The sequence below is a fragment of the Corvus kubaryi genome, unplaced genomic scaffold, assembly GCF_017639235.1.
Source record: "Corvus kubaryi isolate FWS band 111438036 unplaced genomic scaffold, C.kubaryi_AGA036_p1.0 37256, whole genome shotgun sequence".
Lineage (NCBI taxonomy): Eukaryota > Metazoa > Chordata > Aves > Passeriformes > Corvidae > Corvus > Corvus kubaryi.
The window spans coordinates 5,711,105-5,730,692 of record NW_024581076.1 but is presented as its reverse complement, the minus strand read 5'-3'; the positions used below and the strand labels follow the sequence as shown (position 1 = coordinate 5,730,692).

Below are 19,588 nucleotides of genomic sequence, written 5' to 3'. Positions count from 1 at the left end.
TTGTATATTGGGTTGAATCCAAACTTGTAAATTTTCTCCTCTTCTTCTTGAAAAAAATCATCAGTTCATGAAGAATCAGTAGTTCACTGACTGCTGAGGCAGATTTTCCTTTGGGAAGGAAAGCAAGTAAAGAAAACAAATCATGAGTTACAGAATGAATGTTTTGACCTCACAGGAACACTTGCTCCCATCATGGAGCCAGCAGGTAATCCCTTGGCTGATATCTCGAGGTCTGAGAGCCATGACAGCTCTCCTGGCATTTTCCCATGATCGAGCATTCACTCACAGTAGGGAACCCAGCCCTTGTATTTTCAGTCAAACCAATGCTTGTTGCAGGGTCCTCTCTGTTCTTCCATGGAACAATGCCATGTGTTTATAGTTATGGCTGCCTATTTGTATAATATTGCACCTACATTTGTATTCTCCCTATATTGTCAGACTAATACTTGTCTGGATTTAGCTTTGCATTTTAATTTAATATTAAATTACGTGTAATTGCTTTCTGTAATAAATCGTTATTTGGAGTACTGATGAGGATGAAGGCCTCTGGCAAGAGCTGGCTCTTAAAACTGGCCTGAGTAGTTTCAAAAGCTATCTTGTGAGTGTACTTGGGCCTGCTTTCAAACAGATTTTATATTACTTTCACAGCTTTTTGATCACTGTTTCAAAGTCTTTGTCTATGAAATCCAGTTGCAATATCATCAGCAAGTCTAGGGTGTGTTTTCTCTTGTGCTTTATGTCCTCTTCTTCAATCAAGGATTTTGAAACTCTTTGTTATATAAAAGGCAAAAGGTTTTGTGGAACAGTATCTCCTGGCTTAATGAGTACAGGCATTCTCCTCTTTTATGTATCTGATTTTATCCATCTAGCTGATCTGACAGCATTAACCATATATAAGAGATTTATTTTAAAAGAAAAATCTCTATGGTTTGGTTTGGGGTTTTTTTTGCCTGTGTTAAAGTAAATAATACAGGACAATATGCTACATGATAAGAAAGATTAATAAACCAAAATGAAATAAAGTTTCTTCTTTCTCTGATACATTTAAAAATTCCCGTTACCTGGGGCTGGATCAACAGTGTGAATATGAGAGTCATCTCTCAGGTCTTCACACTATTGACAAAGGAAGTCAAAGTAGTACCCATGCTGCTACCATATCTAACTGGTCACAGGCTAGCCAGCAATAAAGGTATTTATTTGGTTATCTGGTAATCTCTGATCTAAGAAACAGAGATTCACCTTACTTACCAAACTGATGGACATTACGTAAAAATACAAATGGACATACATATCCATTTTAAAAGGGATCCACTGGGAGATTCATTTGCATCAATCTTTAACGGTCATTGAAATAAGTGACAAAATCTACTTTGTTGGCAGTAGGTATTATTTCCTTCTTCTTCTATTATTCTTTAAGTAACTGGATATTCTGACAGGGAGGATACTCACCAATGCTCTCCTTCCTGAATGTTCTTGATGCAACTCTAATTTAAACTCTAGAACTATTCAGTAGTAGAAGTATCATACTAAACAAATATCAAATTAAAAAAAAATGACCGAGAGTGACTCCCTGGCAGCCACGAGACACCCCAGGCCCGGAGCTGACAGGGCTTGCTGTGGGAGTGTCAGCTCCCTGTGAGTCACCCCCTCCTCCTCCTGGCTTGGTCCTCAAAGAAAAAGGTGGATTTCTCTGCTCGTTCCCAGCTGGTGGGAAGTGCATTTGTCATGTCTTGACATGAGTTTCAGCTTATGTTGCAGCTTACACCTGAGTGTCAAGCTGAGGGGGAAACAAGCACTGCTTGTGGAAAGATACATGGACTCAGAACTCTAAAATGGGGGTACTTTCATTGTTCAGGGATGGCTTTCTGTGATCCTCATGAAAGCTGCCAGTAGGAGGGGACCCACACGGATCATCGTGTCCAGCTCCTGGCCCTGCACAGAACACCCCGAGTCACACCATGTGCCCGAGAGCCTGAAATCATGTGTATCCCAACCTCAAGGATGATTATTCCAATCTTTCAGTGGTATCCTGTTCAGCCTCAGGTTCACCTCTCATCTCCTGTCTGCCCTCTCATGGTACCCAGGTCTGTTTTCTGGACCAGCTCTTGTGAAAGGCCACCCACAAACCTGCTCCTGCCTGCTTTGCCTTTCGTTATTCCTGCTTTTTTCCTTCTGCGCATGTCCTTAATTCAGGGTCATGTACTTACAGAGGTCACTCTTCCAAAACTAAGGACCTGTCCTATGTGCTTGCTTGTCCAACAGATGACTCTAATTCATCAATCATACACATATCCTCTGTTATTACTTGAAGAGGAGAAGAATTCTTCAAGGATCACAAGTAGTTACTTATGGCTAGAAAATAATTCAAGAAAGGATATGGATATTATGACCTGATTTCATTAAAAAAGAAGTTGGGTAGGATTAGAACATTATTTTTTTATTTTTCAGAGTATCTCTGTAAATTCTAAGTTGGAGAAAAAAAGCCGAATTTCACTCAGTGATTATTTGCAGGAAAAATAAATTTAGGGATCTAGATGCTCTATTGCAACCTACTTTCTAAGTAGTCAGTGTGGGACTGTACTTTATACTGATACATACTTCTCTCTAAAAGCTTTTTCACTATTAGCTTATTCTAATATAAATATAAACTGTTTCTTCTAAAAATGTCTTCAATTTCTGTTACATGAATATGATTTATTAGACCATTTCAAGTTCTTAAATTCTCTAAGACTGGAACAGGAAAATCTGTTCATGGCTTTTTTCCACAACTGTAAGTTACAAAGACTTTTCTTTTGTATATTTGCACTTCTCTCCAGGATGCCCATATATCCCTTTACAACAAAGAACTTACAGGTTTTAGAGGAACAGATCTTCCTGAGGATTTACCCTCAGGAGATGAGGAGTGTACAAGTTAGGGAGTACAATGCAAAATAAGATACATTCTGCTAGTCGCATGTTGGGTTCTACTGCTGTCTGTCTCACTGCTTTATAGTTGTGGCATAGGGTTGTAAAATAAGGCTTATTACAGTAATATAAATCAGACAGTTATTTTTGATTGCCTCAGTCTTTTCTGGGTCCCACAGTTACGGATGCACTGTGAGGTTAAAAACAACTGAAACTATGATCCAAGGGAAAACAAAGCTGAACATCAAAGTCAAGACAAAACTAAAGGGAAGGAAGAACAGAAGAAACTAAGCATACAGAAGGCAGCTGTCTTTTAGGATTAATTATGATGGACTGGAATTCATTTCTTACAAACCACTTGAAAGGTGCTTGATAATTATAAAAATATTTATAGGCCAAGTTGACTTCCTTTGCTTATTCGTGGAAGACTGTAGATGGTGTATTCTTTAAGCAGCTTTGTCTGCCTGCTATGTTTTGCAAGTTTTCTAGTTTCTCCACTAAAGGGCCTAAACCTGATCGAGAGCCTGTTTCTGCAAGCACTGCCAAGTAATTGAAACAGGGTATTCACCATAATGTACTTTCTGACCTAATTTCTCTGTAAGATGCAAGCATTACAGATTATTATCTTTCAACTTGCAGACAGAGTTGCTAGGTGTTGCAGCAGATACTGTCATCAACATCAGGCTAGGTACTGTAAGCATCATTTTACCATATGGGGTATTCTCTGTGGTGTTCATTCTGGATGCACAAAATTGCCACTGCATGAAAGCATTAAGAATATTTGCATTCACTAAATGTGTTCAGCAAAGCAAGTCACAAGGTGGATAAAACTAGATTCCTAAATCCACAAACTCTGCAGTGCTAACCACCTGTGAATGTTACTGACTTAGAGATTTTGGGGGGGTCTGCTCTTACTTAATCACAGCTTTTTTTTTTCCTGCTCAGTCTTAGCTTTTCTGTTGGTTTCAGCTGCACCTGATCCTTATGGCAGACTTTTAGTGGCCAGATTTATTCCACCTGTCTTTGGTTTCTTAGTAGAGAGATATCAGTGAGGAACAAGAGCTGTTCATGGTTCTTCTGTAGTCAGCAGGAAGAAACTGGTATTTCTGCAGGGCAATTAATATCTTGGCTGTTGTAAAATTGCTCTGGGGAACTACCTTTCCAGCTCTGGTAGCTACAGAGTGAGCCTGTGGTGTGTAGACTTCTGACTTGGGTGCTACAGGGAGACTTGAAAAATGGTATGAAATGCTTAGATGTTCTTTTACTTGAAATATCTTAGTACATGTGTCTGCTTTGATTTAAGCATAAAATGCTTGTCTCTTGATTTTTGGTGTTTAAATAACTTGAAAAATCATAGTCCTATGTAAATATATAATGCTTCTGAGGTATTTAACTAAGTATTATGGTTACCTAACCTGAAATTGCTGGAAGAAAGCTAGTTTATTGCCCAGCTGCCTTGCATTTTTACTAAATTTCTGCTTTTTGTCTATAATTGTTTGGTTTCTGTCTCAAACCTTCTCCTCCACATCCTTGTGCACAAAATGTCATTAGTATACCTCAATTAAATTATACAGGAGGATAATGAAGCATTAGGCACTGCTTAGATCTCTGTTCAAGTTGTAGTGTAAAGGCCAGGGTTTTCACAAGATGCTCCCTTTCTGTAAGTGTTAATGCCAAATAAGGAAAGGCTGTGTAGGTAGGAATTACAGAGCCCTGTCATAACTTTCTAGATACAATCTGTGCAGTGAGTTAGAACTCCAGATGAAAGTACTATGGAAGACACATACTTTGTGCCAGACCCATCACTGCCAGTCATGATTCAATGTTTATTTCTAAAGTTCAGTGGTTGTTGCTCCAGGCTCAGGAGGGCTCATCTCTGAGAAAGTAAGTCAATACTTGCCACGCTTGTCATGTAGGCTGACACTGTCCACAGTGAAGTGCCATATGCAATTATTGCCATGAACCCTTCTCTACAGCAGTAGTAGCAGAGCAGTCAGCCAGCCAGCTGAATCCCAAAGCCTTAACTGTCCACTGAAGCCTGGTTTGAAATGTGCAGCTGTTGCAGTCAAGATTTCTGTATATTTCTTCTATACTTTTGAATTACTCTAAGGATTTAACTGATTTTATTGTGTTTTATTGTTGGCATAGGGTTTTGTTAAGCAAGATTGTAACACCACTGCACGTGCACTTAATTGTTTTAGGGTTAAGTTTATTTTGGTTCTGACTGTATTTTTGAAGAGAAACAATCTCATAAATGGCTGCAAATGCAGTCCTTTGCAGCACTTTCTTTCTATTTAACACTTCCAGTATTAGGAAATAGTGTCTTCTTGTACAATACATAGGAGTGGTCTTATGACTCTTTCAAGAAAAACAGCTGGTTTGTGTTAATCCACACGGAGAAATCATTTCCAGATCATAAAAAATTGAGCAACACTACAACAAGGAAGCCCTAATTTTCTTCTTAGTGGATGATAAAGCATTTTCAGTAAATTCTAGTTAGCTCATAGAGAGACTTGGAAGACCAATATAAAAATAATGAGTTATTTTTTAAATTGGATATGTTAAATGCATTGTGACAGCCAGCAATAAAAGTAAATTACTTATTTTATATAGAGAACATGTAGTAACAGCCTCCTCCTCCAGTTAAGAAATCCATTAAACACCTTGGTGTATAGTCAATTGGATCACTTCCTTACTGAGATATTTGTATTTCTAATAAAGAGTAACTGGAAAATGCAATAGGATAGAAATGTAAAAATATTTTTAATACCATCATATTGGTTCCTTTAAAATGGTTTTATAGACATGCAGTTTCTTAAAGCATTATTTAACTTCAAAAGCTTCAAGCATGCCTATAATTAAGAGATGAGTAGTTCTTTCACACCAAGGAGCTATAAAAAGACCCCTCAGCTAAACTGTAATGCAGATGCTGTAATGAAACTAGAAAACAATGAGTGAAGCAGGGGAGAGAGAGGCTGAGAGCCACATTCAGTAAGGGCTTTTGAAATTAAAAAAAAAAAAAAGTGTACTCTATAACCATTAGAACAAAGACTCAAAAAATAGTGTAGGAGGGAGAGGGAAAGTGGTTGAGAAGGACAGTGAGAAACAGGGAGCCTACAAGCTGACTTCCATGTTTTACATAAAGTAAAACTGGTAATTTGGAACTGAATGATGACAAGACACTTTTGCTTTAAGTAATTGTTGTGTATCCTGAGGAGAAGCAGAGGCTCGAAGGTCTGTGTTTATCTTTCTGTACACAATGTCTGCCTTAACACAATACCTCCTGTATTGTCAGTGCTTTACGAGACCTTGTGTGTAAATGACAGAATTAAGGTGAACAGATAAGAGATAATTATAATGAGATGTGTGTCACATGGAGGTTTGCACCCACAGTGGTTTTCACAGACCTAAATAAATTGATTTAAAACTGGTTTTAATTACACTGGTAGGACAGCTGTGTGCTGATAGGGCATCAGTTTCTGTATTTTGACATAGCCAAGGGGCTCTTAGTGTGTATGATCTACTTGCACATTATGCAATGCATAGGTGTGTTAACATAACCAACTGATTAAGGTAGTGAGGCAAGTCTAAAACCAAAACAAAATCATATGAAGAACCAGATTCTCCTCTCCTTTACACTGAAATGATTGAAATGGTTTGATGTAATTTAGGACTCACACTGCTGTCTGGAAAAGAAATCGACCAACAAACTTATTTTGTGAGAAATTATTTTGTATTTTAAACAATGGAACAGTAGGAAGTAGAAATCATTAAGTAAAAAAAAAAAAAAAGACCCAAACCTCAGAGCATTGATTTCAGATATGTCTCATCATTACAGAAACTACTCTGTCAGATGTGCCATCTTAGGGAAATTTAATTTGCTTCTATCTCCATTTCTGTAGCACAAATAGAACTGTCTCTAGCTTTGATTTTATTGGGGTTTTTTAAAGTTTTAAGTTAGTGTTATAAGGATTTGTAGCAGGTATAGTGTAATTTTAAAGATGTAAATTATATCTTTACTAGTTTCCACTCTTTTGTTTAGACTTAGAGTTTATTAAATCACAGCATGATCCATATCCACAAACAGGCTTTTACTCCCTTTCAAGATAGGGAAACAGACTTTGTATCAGGACCAGATATAACACCAGTAAGTTCACTTTTTCTCTGAGAAAGACCTTTTTCCAATGGATACAAATCCTAAGTGGTCTTTTTGCTAGTATTTGTTTTTGTTTTCTCTCTTCAATTGTGATGTGGAGTTGTAATTTCAGCAGTAGATGCTGACTAAACAAGCACTGCCTGACTGAAAAAACAAATGTCAGCTGCTTTATAGTGGACTCTGCTGTTTATAAACACCGATGTCAATGTTCTGCTCAAAATGCATTTGCAATAATTTAGATTTTCAGAATGTATTCCTTCAGAGCACAGCACAAGGTTTCTGCACAGTAGATTGCTGAATTAATGCTCAAACTTTATACTGAAAGCTGAAAAAGTTGTTACAAAGTGATCTTTTTAGCTCTTATTACCAGGATCTTTAACCTGTTCCAGTAAAATTTAGTTAAATACCTTTTGCCTGTAAAGTCATCCCCTCTAAACTGTATTATTCTCTCTATCCAAGGCTGTTTGCTTTACTTCTGGCAGTTGATGACTCATCCTCAGGCGAGGATGTTATGTGGGGACATTTTGTTCCAGTCAGTATTGCTTTTAGGGAAGATGAAGCCTAACCACAGGGCCTGTCTGAAGCCTAAGCCCTAAGGAACTATGTAGTTCACCTTGGATTTTGCTTAACTAAAGTCTTTACCTTTACTGCTAAATAAGAAATGGGCTAGGGAGCCTGAGGGCCATGGGTCAAGCAAGCTGGATTGCTGATTCTCCACACTGCTCAGTAATCACCGACTTTATGGGCTCTGCTTCGGGCAGCACCACTTGGCTTTTTCTCAGCTTTAGTTTGTCAGAGAGCTTGTTTCAGAAACAGGGTGCAAAAGGGACAGTGGATAGCAGTGCATGGGGTTTGGCTCAACAGGGTTTACATATATATATATATATGTGTACATACACCCATAGGTCTGTGGGCGTGGTCAGAGAGTCTGGTAGAAAAAGGAAATGCAAACCAATGTGAAGACAAGCAGAGTGAGAGATACTAAGCGAGGCTGGCTAGATATTGCTTCCTTTTTTTGATTAGAGTAACTGATTTAACTTTTAATTTTTGAGTAAGGCGATGTTACTTCCAAATTAAAGACTTACATAATGTGTGAGCTATTTCAGGTATCTTGGCAAACTTCGTGGAATGAAAATCTTAACCGAGGAGTACTGGTCGAGTTCTGACGTGCCAGCTGCCTGAACACAGGTCAGGACACTCCAGGAGTCTCTCCTCCATGAAAGCATTTGTTTTGGGAGCTGCCCATGGGAAGTACTCATTTGAGCAAAACATCTCCTGTTGATAGGTATTATGTGGAACTTCTATGGCACGTTTAAGGGCCTGAAGCAGGGCTGGAGACTTGAGGACAAAGTGTAACTCTGTCTAACAATGACTGATTGTGTTGATAAAATTCATGATGTGTGACCTTGCTGGTAAGAAGTTGAATTCCCTTGAAGAACAGGACAGTGGGGTGGGAAGGCATTGAGGAACGTCCACACCACAAGCTGCAGCTACTCTACAACTATGTAATTTCAGGTTTTCCTTTGGCTTGATGGGCCCAAATCCAACAGTAGTGTCCAAGCAAAGGTAACATCAAGGGTACAATGACTGGAAGGTGTCTGGAAATTCCAGGTGAGTCATGAGAAGTACAACTGCCTGATTAGTTGTTTATTTTATATAGTCTGAACTCTGTATGGAGCACTTCTGGACAGAGTTTCCAAAGCCATAATTTCCTCTGCAGTGGCTTGAGAAACACCTACAACTAAACGTGTGATCTAGAAATCAGAATCTATCTCTCTGGGAAACCTCAAGGTCTCTGCCACAGACAGAGGTAGTTTGGAGAAGGTGTATGGGAAAGCAAAGCTGGGTTTTGTATGGAAGTGTTAACAACTGCAATGGGAATCTAAAAGATCTGTATCTAGATGGAAAAAAGAAACACACAAAAGCAGGATCTGCTCTCCCTTTACTGAGGATATCCTGTACAAAAATACTACAATGATTAATAAGAGACAGTAACAATTTTTGGGCGCAGATAGATATGGAATACAATAACATTATAGATCACCCCAGGACAGTCTGTGGTGAAGAAAAATACTTCAAGGACTTTTTGTTTAGTCCTTTCCTACCTGCCATTGCTTGGTAGGACTTTTCTCCCTTTCCTAAGCGTCCTTTAAATTTCACATAAGGAGTGCATGCTCTCTCAGTTAAGTTTCATTTTCAGAGAACAAACAGATCACTGTACCCCTGGATGATAGCTCCTCCCCACAAAAAAGCCAGGATGCACTTTTGGTTGCAAGGATCAACAGAAATTTATTTCAGCTTAATGAAAACATAGTGCAAAAGACTCATTTTGCCACATAGACGATATCTTATAAAATAAAGATCTAGCATAACAATTGTGGGAACACCATACAAATAAAAATCCATGAAATGGTGACTGGAACAGGAGTTCTTCATCTATGCTGCTGTAAAAAAGGTGTGAAATGTAAACCAAGATAATGCAAGGGTACACCAACCTTTATTCATATTTTTAACTATAAAGATGATTTGGGAAGATTTATTCACTAGGCCAGTTAGACCACTATTTGAATGGATTCTCTGATTATCCATATTCACTGACTATCCAATCTCTTGTTTTTAAGAAGGAGCAATGTTTTCTGTAAAACCATGTGCATTCAGAATGGGATTTCTGTGCTTGGAATACAACTTTGATGTTTCTGAGAGGTGTTTATTGCGGATACAGTGACCGTTTGCTTTACAAGCCTTTCCGATACACTAAAGTTTATTGTATAGTCAATTATGTTTTGTCAAGTCTGAGCAGCAAAAGCTAAATATTTTTTATTGTTTCATACTGTAAGTGTAATATAAAAATAAAGTACCAGCATAATTTAGTTTACAACAGAAAAAAAAGCAGCCATACTATACTTGACCTAAAGTCTGCACCTATATACAGAAGTGTCCATTTAACTAAGCTTAAAAAACCCCAAAACCCCTTGATTCATTACTCATGACATTCTCTGGTTTTCTTTCCTTTCACTGTGGAATGAAAGTATAACCCCCTTTTGGAAATGTACTTTAGCTGGTTATAGCATGAGTCCTGGTTTTTGAATCATCCATTCTACACAGTCATGTTACCACACAGAATTACCAGACACAAGAGTCCAGCATTTTAGCAGATACACAACAGTGACGAATCTCATGTTTTAAGAATACAACACATCCAGTCTGCCCAAGCAAAGTCCTCGTGGGTCACAAGGAACATCAAAGCACAGTGCTTGGTGGTTTAGACTGTATGATGAATCTAAGCAGAACAAAAAACGTTTCTCAGTAACAGGTTACTGAAAAAAAACTCCAACCCATCCTCCAACTGCTAATATGCATAAGGCTTCATGGTTGCTCCTGAGATAAGTTTTAGTTGTGAAATACCAATTTGAAATGTTAAGACACTTTCTGCAAAAGAACAGGTTTCTTGTAAAAGCATGCTGGATCCTTCCAAGTCACACCCAGGGTTTCCACCCAGGAAAGAGTCGGCTCAGATTTTTAGGGTCCATGGCCTGTTGTATAAGGAGGTTCACCTGCCCTCCCACACTGAGCACTGTTCCCTCCTCAACACCTTTCAGCTTCTCCTGAAGTCTCATCAGAACACGCTCAGCCACCTTGTTAAAACTCTGGTCGTCACTGCTGGCAGAATAAAAAAAGAAAAACAGGTGCTGTAGGTGTGGATCCTGAACAACATGAGCAACATCCAGGGAGAAAACCATAAAGCAAGGCAACAGTGCAGAAAGAGGAGGGTAAGAAAAAAATCCTGCACCTGGCTTTTCTTTTAGGTTCTTGTGGATTAGTACCAAGTGTAGAGCTCATGTCAGCCTCATCCTCTGGCCTCTGCTGCAAGTACAAAGCTTTCAAGGGGTTCATAGTCCAGTCGAAAAGCGGATCATAGAGCAGCACCTACACAGTAAATAAACCTCTTTTTAATTTAAATTGTTAATTACAGCTAGTTCAGTGCCCTAGCACTGTTGGTAATGCTCACACTAACTACAGTATTAGGAGGTTGAGTGTTTTGGTTTGGTTTTTGTTTTTCTTTTAACCAAAAGAATTGGCCTAAATTGCTTAGTAAATGATCAAACAACAAAACTGCATCTGATCACTTACAGGTATTTGTGTTGTTCTTGCTTCACAAAGTTTTGCCATCAGTTCCACCTCAGCAGTGAACAAGTAATTTTTTAATACATTACTAGGCTCTAAATAGAATCATTAGCTTATAACCTGCTTTCAAAAATCAGTTTCATTTTCTTCTTTGTGACTTATGCAAAGAGGATTTAATTCAATCAGTATTATTCCTGCTGGAAATGTTGCACTAGGGCTAGAAGCACGTAGGTATTGAAGAGGGAAAACTGCCTGAAGGAAACAGTTCCCATAGAAAATGCAGACTGGTTATAACTTTACCAAAGATTACATGAATTAACAAATCTGACCAATGCCACTATGTTCTAATTCAGTACAAAACACCCTAAATGAGTATTTGGTGCAGTGATCCATATGAAGACAAAGCCAAGAAACTGAAGACATTCTGGCAGATTACTGTCCAAAAGAATGAAAAAATGCTTACCTCTACAATAGTCAACAAAGCTTCTTGAGAATTTCTCATAACAGCCATTGTTTTCTCACAGCATCTAGAAAATATTTTACAGTATTTTAGGTTCTTTTTGGTAAAATGAAATAGTATTTTTGTAATTTAAATAATGGATATTTGTACTCCACTTAATTTCTAACATAGGAGTTACTTCTCTGATAATTTCACTTGGGAAAAAAAAAGAGAGAAATTTAGACATGTAAGACCAAGAGGAGACTGTGCAGTTTGCTGATTATTATTTCTCTGTGGAATTATTATTATTATGGATTATTATTTCTCTGCTTCACTGTCTGAAATATTTCTATATGTGGAATTAACCACTGAGTTAACACTGCCTGTTAGGGTGTGCCACGATGGCAGAATTGCTTGGCTGGATGAAAACAAGTCCTGGGGGTGCTCTGGAATGCACTGGAGAATCGTGGTAGGGTTGTTTTCCATGAAATGAGCAGAGCCAATAGCCAGACTACAAGCAATTGCCAAAACCTCTCCAATGACCTTTGATACAGAAGTTGTTACCTACATTCACTCTCAAGCAAACTAAGCTCCTGGAAGGAATGCCAAACTATCCTATGGGACAGGTACTCCTGTGAAAGAGGGATTAGGCCTCCTGTCTACCTCAGGATGAGAACACACACACCAAAGTGAACTGAACACGTTCACAGCCAATGACTTGTTTACCACTTACACCTGTCCTGTTAAGTACCAGTCAGGCTGGCTGAGGTAGAAACAGCATCTGCACCAGTGCCTTTTATATTCTTACTTACTTCAGCTGGAGCCAAACAATTCATGTTTTTCTGTATCATGGTTTCAGAAGTAATACAAAACTGTGAATTTGACAGCACCATTTTTAGACTGGAAGTGGCAGCGGCTGCTCCTTCACAGGACAAAGGAGTACTAGGAACTACTTATTAACCTTAATTGCTGCCTTAGAAAGACAACACCTACCCTGTGTGCTTTTTTAAAGACATGAAATTTGGGGGTTGCAAGTACTACATTCATGAGCATTATCAAAGCCTGAATTGAGAGAAATGTCCTGCTATGTAGGAATCCCTTGGGTCATTCACAGAAGATAGGATGGAGGCTGACAGAAACTCAACATGTTTGGGATTCTTCTGTTTTGCAGTCCAGATCTATTATGGGATTTATATTTTGCACTTGCAAAGTAATATAAAACATACGATCCAAAAGGGAAAAATGACTCCAAATTACTTACATAAAACTAAACAGAAATTAGAGTTAAAACAAATTGGTTCAAAGACATTTAACAACTCCAAATATATAGCACAGCTCTGAAAGAAATGCATAGTTCTGAAGGAAAAAAAAAAAATCATTCTGAATCAACAGCTAGCTGTGGAGCCTTTGGAAACACTGAGCCCTCCCTGAATTCCACAAGAGGGTGACAGTAACCCATTAGCTAGGGCACAGTATGAAACACTGAGCCACAATAATGAACTTGCAGCTGGTTATATAAATACAAGCATAAGAGTTAAAGGTCAGCATTTAGGTTTGGGTGTTACCAGCAGAAATCTGAGTCTCCTCTCAAGCATCAGAACTATTTAACATGTAACAATCACAATGCTGGAAGTACCCTGCTGCCTCTTTATCCCTGTGCAATACAGGAGCACTCACCTTCTGAAGACTCCCTCCACGCCAGTGATACCCATTCCATCCACAATGTCCCTGGTTAATCTAAATGGAACAGTCTCTGGTGTGGGAAGGATTTTGCCTTGCTCAAAAGCAACCCCTAAATGAAAGGATAATAAAAGTTAAAAAAAAAAAAAAAGTTAAAGAAAAATTAAGGTTCTTTTGCTGTCCCACTTACCCAGATCTATATGCACTAGTTCTGCTGTTTGTTCATCTATCAAGATATTCTGAACATGTCTGTCTCCAAGTCCAAGAATGTAGCCAACTGAAACAGAAATATAAGTGCTGAAACCATGTCACAAAAATCACAGAAAGCTTAAGATTATTGGTGTTATAATAACAGGTGAAAACAAATTAAAAGTGAGAATATTTCTTCCCCCATATAAAGATATTACCAAGGAAAGAACAAATGCCATTCCACAAATCCAAAAAGAAAAGGTTGACTGAATGAAATTGCAAACAGGTTATTCCCATACAGATGTGCACTGTTTTATCTACTCACAGATTTCTTACCCATTTCTATTTGTAGATTAGAGTTTATCAAATACTGCAGCTTTCAAAAAAATTAAAAATTAAAAGCAAGTGCATAATAAAATCAGGTTTTGTTGTTATTACTATCATTAGCAAAACCCCCCCAATGAACCAAACAACTTTTGTCTAAGTCAATTTTAAAAAACTCCAGTGATCCAAATTACAAGATCTTTCATGTAAGCCTATTTCAGTGCTTTACTGTCCTTAAATGTGGAAGAACTCCAAACTACATTTCCCTTGCCGCAATTTACACCTGTAACTGTTTTCATTAGCTGATGGACATGGACAGCAGTAGTATTTCCTACAAAAATCTTTCATGTGAATTCTACTAAACTGCAGATTTACTTCATTTTTTTTTCAGTAAAAAGGGAGTGCACAACCACGTTAGCATCTAAAATGGGATCTACTGCAATGTGTACAATCTGCTACCAAATGTACAGAACTGAGTCAGCCAAAAAAAATCCACAGTACTTACACTTAAGAACTTCTTTTTCTTTATTATGACAGGAAAATCAAAGCAAAAATCCCAGAGCTTAAATAACCATTTCAGCTATGGATAATAATGCCAGTACAAAGACAGTAAAAGATTGAGCTTTTCAACTCAGCTAAAACATCTGAGGCTACACATTGAATGGATAAATGTTAAAACAATGAAAATAAAAGTCAGGTAGGAAAAAAACCTACCAGAACCTAAGAATACAAACTGCTTATAAAACAAAGAAACACAGAATTTCATTCTTCCTTCTGCAGCAAAAATGGGGGTGGGGAGGAAGAAATCAGAAATCTTAATTACAAAAATAATGCTGATATTCTTGCTGGTCTTTTTTGCCCCCTAATAAGCTTTTTCTGACATGTGACAAAAGCAGAACATGGTAGAAACTGAAATGGTATAAACTCCTTGGCTGTGTAACCTAAAAAGCCACTGTAAATAATCCAATACCTATAGAAGATGTAGCCACACTGCGAGTGTATGCCAATCGTTTTTCAAACCACACTGCTGGATCCAGGAATTTCTCCATGCAGAAATACCGGAACACAGGCTGAAAATTCTCACAGACTTCCATGAACATTCTGTATTTCTCTTCAACATGTTTCTTTTGGGCATCCTTTAAACGCATAAGAAATGTTTTACCCAGGGCTAACTGCTTCAGAAGGCAATTACCTCTTCCTTCCTTTCTACCCACCTCCCCTCCATCAAATGCTGCTCTCACTTCTTTTCTCCTTCTGAGCTAAGAATTATTGTCTTTTTTTTCAGCAATTATTAATGTAGCTATCTATCTGTTTTACTAAACAATTCTGTTTTCATACACAACTCAGAGGCTAAAAAACATGGGAAAAACCACACTCCTATTTCCTTGATGCAGCAGGTGCCCGTATTTTATAGGCATGTACAGGTAAAATGGATCTTGTTGGGCATTGTTTCCTTCCTTTGCACTCTGTTCTGGTACCTCTGCTTATCTGATGGCCTCATGACACTGTGAGAAAGTCATTCTCACTCATTCCCATGCCAAAGCAGCTCAAAGCCAAAATTAAATACACTTTTATCCCTGTTACTACTATAGCAATTTGAAAGGAAACAGTTTCTTGCACAATCATGGGTATATAAAGTAACAAGTAAACTTGTCTACAATTTTGTAAACTTCTGGTGAGGTGATCCATGGAAGGGAACTGAAACTCTGTGTTCTGAATCTATTTATTCCACGCCACTGGTCATATTCATTATTAGAAATACTAAAAGTATAGTACCTAGTTCTCTGTAAATTCCACCCCCCGCCCCCAGCAAATATTATGAGCCAGCTATTTTTCTGGTATTTTTTCAACTTATTTGGACTCACCTGCATTATTTTATAACACTGATAACCAGAGTAATCCTTTGGCCTGTACCTCTTGTGAGCTCCTTCTTCGGCATTCACAAGGAACTCGCCAATGGGAGTTGTTCCTGAGCACCACTCCAGGACTCCACTTCTCTGGGAAAGGGGAACCACCTGGAAAAGCAACACCACAGAGGTGAGGTTATACATGGGGAGGGTTATACACACTAAACTATGAATACTCACACTGCAGAGCATGGATGCATATTTCTGTTTGTTTAAAAAGACAAAGAATGCCAAACCATGCAGCTGGCCACAAAATATCTTCTAAATACACATGTATACATATATAAAAATCCACTCAAATTTTCTCTACCAAATAATTGCAATTTTTTCCTAGCCCAGAGAATCCTCCACTAGACGTGTCAGCACAACTTAATGATTAGCTACTGCCTGTTTCCTTCAATTTTCTTATGGAAGTCTCTTAATCTCATAATGCAACACCCATTCTCTTTTTCCCTGCTGTTGTTCAATTTTACACACATAAAAACCTGAGTCTTAAATGAAAATTATTCAAAAAATATGACTTTAACTCCATCTGAGAATTCTTAAAACCAGGCTAGCAATTAAGATAAGCACCTTTAGAGATTCCAGAGTGCACATTTCTCATTTGTCAAAGACAAGGGCTTATACATCGAGAGCACTTATTCAGAGGTCACCTTCACAGCTATTATTATAATCCCAAGTACATAAAAAGGAAGGAGGAAGGAAAAGTTCAAGTACATTTTCTGCATCCACACTAAGAATTTATTGCTGTACTCCCAATTAAAAAAAAATCAGTTCAAATTCTGCATGAAAGACCCTCGATGGGACATCTGAATTCAACTGTAAGGAGTATTGCAAGACTAAAATTAATTATTAATTAAGGAATATCACAAGGCAAATTAATGAGAATTCATGAACAAACTTGTATGCTGAATTTTAATGACTAGCAACTTACAATTTAATGACAGTGCATTACCTAATTTCTTTTCAATTACAAGTTCACATAAAGAAAGCTTTGCAGAGTATATATTGGCCACAAAGAAATTTACTTCAATGATTTGAAAAAAATTAAATTGTAATAAATATATTGTTTATTCTATAACTTAAGGAGCAGTGACTGTTTCATTAACACATAAATAAAAATCCTTTTATATTCTTCTGGGTTAAAAAGGAGGAGAATGGAGAAATAGGCTTTATTTCTCTGCTGCTGCAGCTGTTCAGGGTTACCTTGTATCTTCGGATATTTAATTTCCTCTTTCGTGTTTCAGTGTTTTGCTGGAGCAATGTATTGCACATCTGGAAAACTTGTTGCATGACTGCATCTTGTCTCAGGTCATCACGCCCCTTCAGCATAATCAGAAAAAGCAGTTAAAAAACACTTCTCAGCATCCAATTTCTTGCTCAGCAAGTAAAAAAAAAAATTTTAAAAAATTGCACGAAACACAAGTTACTTTTCCACAATAATCACTTGCAATAAAATGTAATGAATAGTTGGTTTTTTCCTCTGTATTTCCTGTTTTCTATTAGTGCTCAGCTGCTTAAACAGAACCATCATTAACTTAAATCATCACCACTCTTTTTTTTTGACAGATGCTATTTGATTCAGGTTTCAATCAACCTACATGTTTTATGGTTCTCTTTTTAAAAATAGGTGTTTAATTCACCTTTATTTAGCAAGCCAGCACACAGGTGAAGCAGCATCAGTTGGCACTGCAGTTCTGATTGCTGGATGCAGATCTAGTGATTCATGCTTCTCTTTAAAGCTTTCAAAACTTAGCAGCAAAACAGAATTCTCCCAGCAACTGCTCAACATTTGCATTCAAAGAGAGAATGAAATCAGCTGAGTCTAAGGAGAAATAAATTTTTTGAGAGATTTTTACTTCTGTGTGCTTGCTTTTGATTGCCTCTGAATTGCAAATATTTTTTTATATGGGGAAGAAGAAAGGAGATATTTAACACAGTATGTTGATGGTTTTTATTTACAGTACACTTCAGGTCATCAGCTGAGACATGACTAGGCAAGTCTGGTAGTTGCCAGGTAAGGTACTGGATATTAAAGAACTGCTGAAAAATAATTACAAACATATATAGTATCATTACTTGTTATTTATATTATATTACTTATTAATACTTTGTAATTTCATTTATTAAAGCATTCCTCAATGGAGAAAATTGACAGTGAAGTGTGAAAAGTCTGCTCATGGCACAGAAATGATACATGAGAAAACTGACAGGAGAACTGAAAAAATTCCAGCATGCCAAGTCTCTGAGATGTCATTACAACTGACAGAACCTACCTTAACCAGCTGCCTCCTTTCTTTACCATCTGATCCTACACAATCTATTATTTTAGGCAGATTCATGCCTCCTGCTAAACGAAATTCTTGCTTGAAAGAACTTATTGTGACCAAATTTTCATATTGTCCTGTGGGATCCACCTGAAATTAAAAATAAGGTTAAAATTAGTATAAATATTACCTCCATTTCACTCACACAATGTGGTAATGAGTTGTTTGCAAACCTCATTAGCAGACTATATGCTAAATATTAATATGAGCACTCCATCCTCTACAAGGATAATACCACAAAGGCTACGAAAATATGATGAGCAAAGGATTTTTTTTGATTCCTCCTTGTTCATCTCATTGGTAGAGGGGACGTGGTGCTGCAGGACTTCCACTAAAGCTGTGACACAATGTTAGCCTGTCCCAGCTAGCACTGTCCCAGGAAAATGTTCACATATGGCTGGGGAGCATCAGGCTTAGACTAGGCTGCAAAGGGACTCAGTCTACAATCCCAAACCTGCTGCAGGTTTGGCATTGTACAGGATCTTCCTCAGCCACCCCCTGTATCCTCATGCCCCAGAGCAACCCGACTCAGTCAGCTGTAAGGAAATACTGCCCCAGCAGGCTACATCACAGACCTGCAGCCATTTCAGCCAGTCTGTACTGGAGGAGAAGAAAGGCAAAGAAAAGAATGATCCAGTTGTACAAAGGAGCAACACCTGGGGCCAACCGGAGCCCTACAAACAGATGTTATTCAGGCACGGGTGGCAACTTCCGGCCTCTGAAGTCAAACACCTTAAAGCAGTCCCTTGACTTACTCGGCTTTATAGACATAGCCTGAGGGATTTCAACACAAGGAATTCTGGCTTTGTAACATTTAAGTTTAGATGCTGGCCCAAAAAGCAACTCTACGTTCTTGAAACTGCTAAGTTTCCCAGGCAGAGCGTGTGGCATCAAAAGGTGAGTGCCTATGCACCCATCCAGTCAATTGTTTATGCCAATGGGAAGGCATAATTTCCCATTAATGAATGGTAAAAGCCTAACAGCAGAAAAGGCAAGTCTATTAATTCTCACACCTTTTTTGACATTCAGTGCCTCCCTGAAACTCTGAGTTAGCACCTACAACACAGGACATTCAGACTCCCAAATCCCCCGAGTGAGTTAGGTAGTTCACCACCCCTTTTGATAATGAGAAACTACTCAGAATTAAGTGGCAAAGCTGTCTTTGTACCATAAACCACTAACCAGCACACCTAAGGCTTGGGATCAAGGTCTTCTAAGGAAACCATCTCACCCTGCACCTCCCACCTGGCAAGAAAGTATCCCCATAAATTGACCTGTAAAAACCATGGGAATTGGATGAAGAGATGTATGCCCTGACTGCCAGTACAAAAGCTTGAAGCTGATTCTGTGATGTGGTATTATAGTGTGTATTTTTTCAGTTTCAGTCACCTTAATTTCCATGGTAGGAACAGCAACATCCTCCAAGTTCTTCAGTTTAATAATTGGCTGGTCAGCTGGAATACTTATTCCTTCTGTAATTAAAATGAATTAATATTGATAAATTCAGAGCTATAAAAATACACCTAAATTGACAAAG

At 38.0% G+C, this 19,588-nt stretch overlaps 1 protein-coding gene across 3 annotated transcripts in view; it reads right to left on the bottom strand.

Annotated features, from left to right (window-relative positions):
• Positions 1 to 9,329: 9,329 nt before the first annotated feature.
• Positions 9,330 to 19,588, bottom strand: part of ATM (ATM serine/threonine kinase) — a 59,983-nt gene continuing 49,724 nt past the window's right edge. For 2 of the 3 annotated variants that reach the window (XM_042023844.1, XM_042023845.1), the window contains exons 54-63: positions 19,441 to 19,523; positions 18,001 to 18,141; positions 16,931 to 17,047; positions 15,683 to 15,832; positions 14,788 to 14,953; positions 13,495 to 13,581; positions 13,302 to 13,416; positions 11,649 to 11,712; positions 10,851 to 10,987; positions 9,330 to 10,720 (exon numbers count right to left, since the gene is read on the bottom strand). In XM_042023844.1, the coding sequence (XP_041879778.1) occupies positions 10,537 to 10,720; positions 10,851 to 10,987; positions 11,649 to 11,712; positions 13,302 to 13,416; positions 13,495 to 13,581; positions 14,788 to 14,953; positions 15,683 to 15,832; positions 16,931 to 17,047; positions 18,001 to 18,141; positions 19,441 to 19,523 (1,244 nt within the window). In that variant the 3' untranslated portion in view covers positions 9,330 to 10,536. The remainder of the gene's footprint in view (positions 10,721 to 10,850; positions 10,988 to 11,648; positions 11,713 to 13,301; positions 13,417 to 13,494; positions 13,582 to 14,787; positions 14,954 to 15,682; positions 15,833 to 16,930; positions 17,048 to 18,000; positions 18,142 to 19,440; positions 19,524 to 19,588) is intronic. The other variant, XM_042023846.1, reaches the window with a different exon arrangement.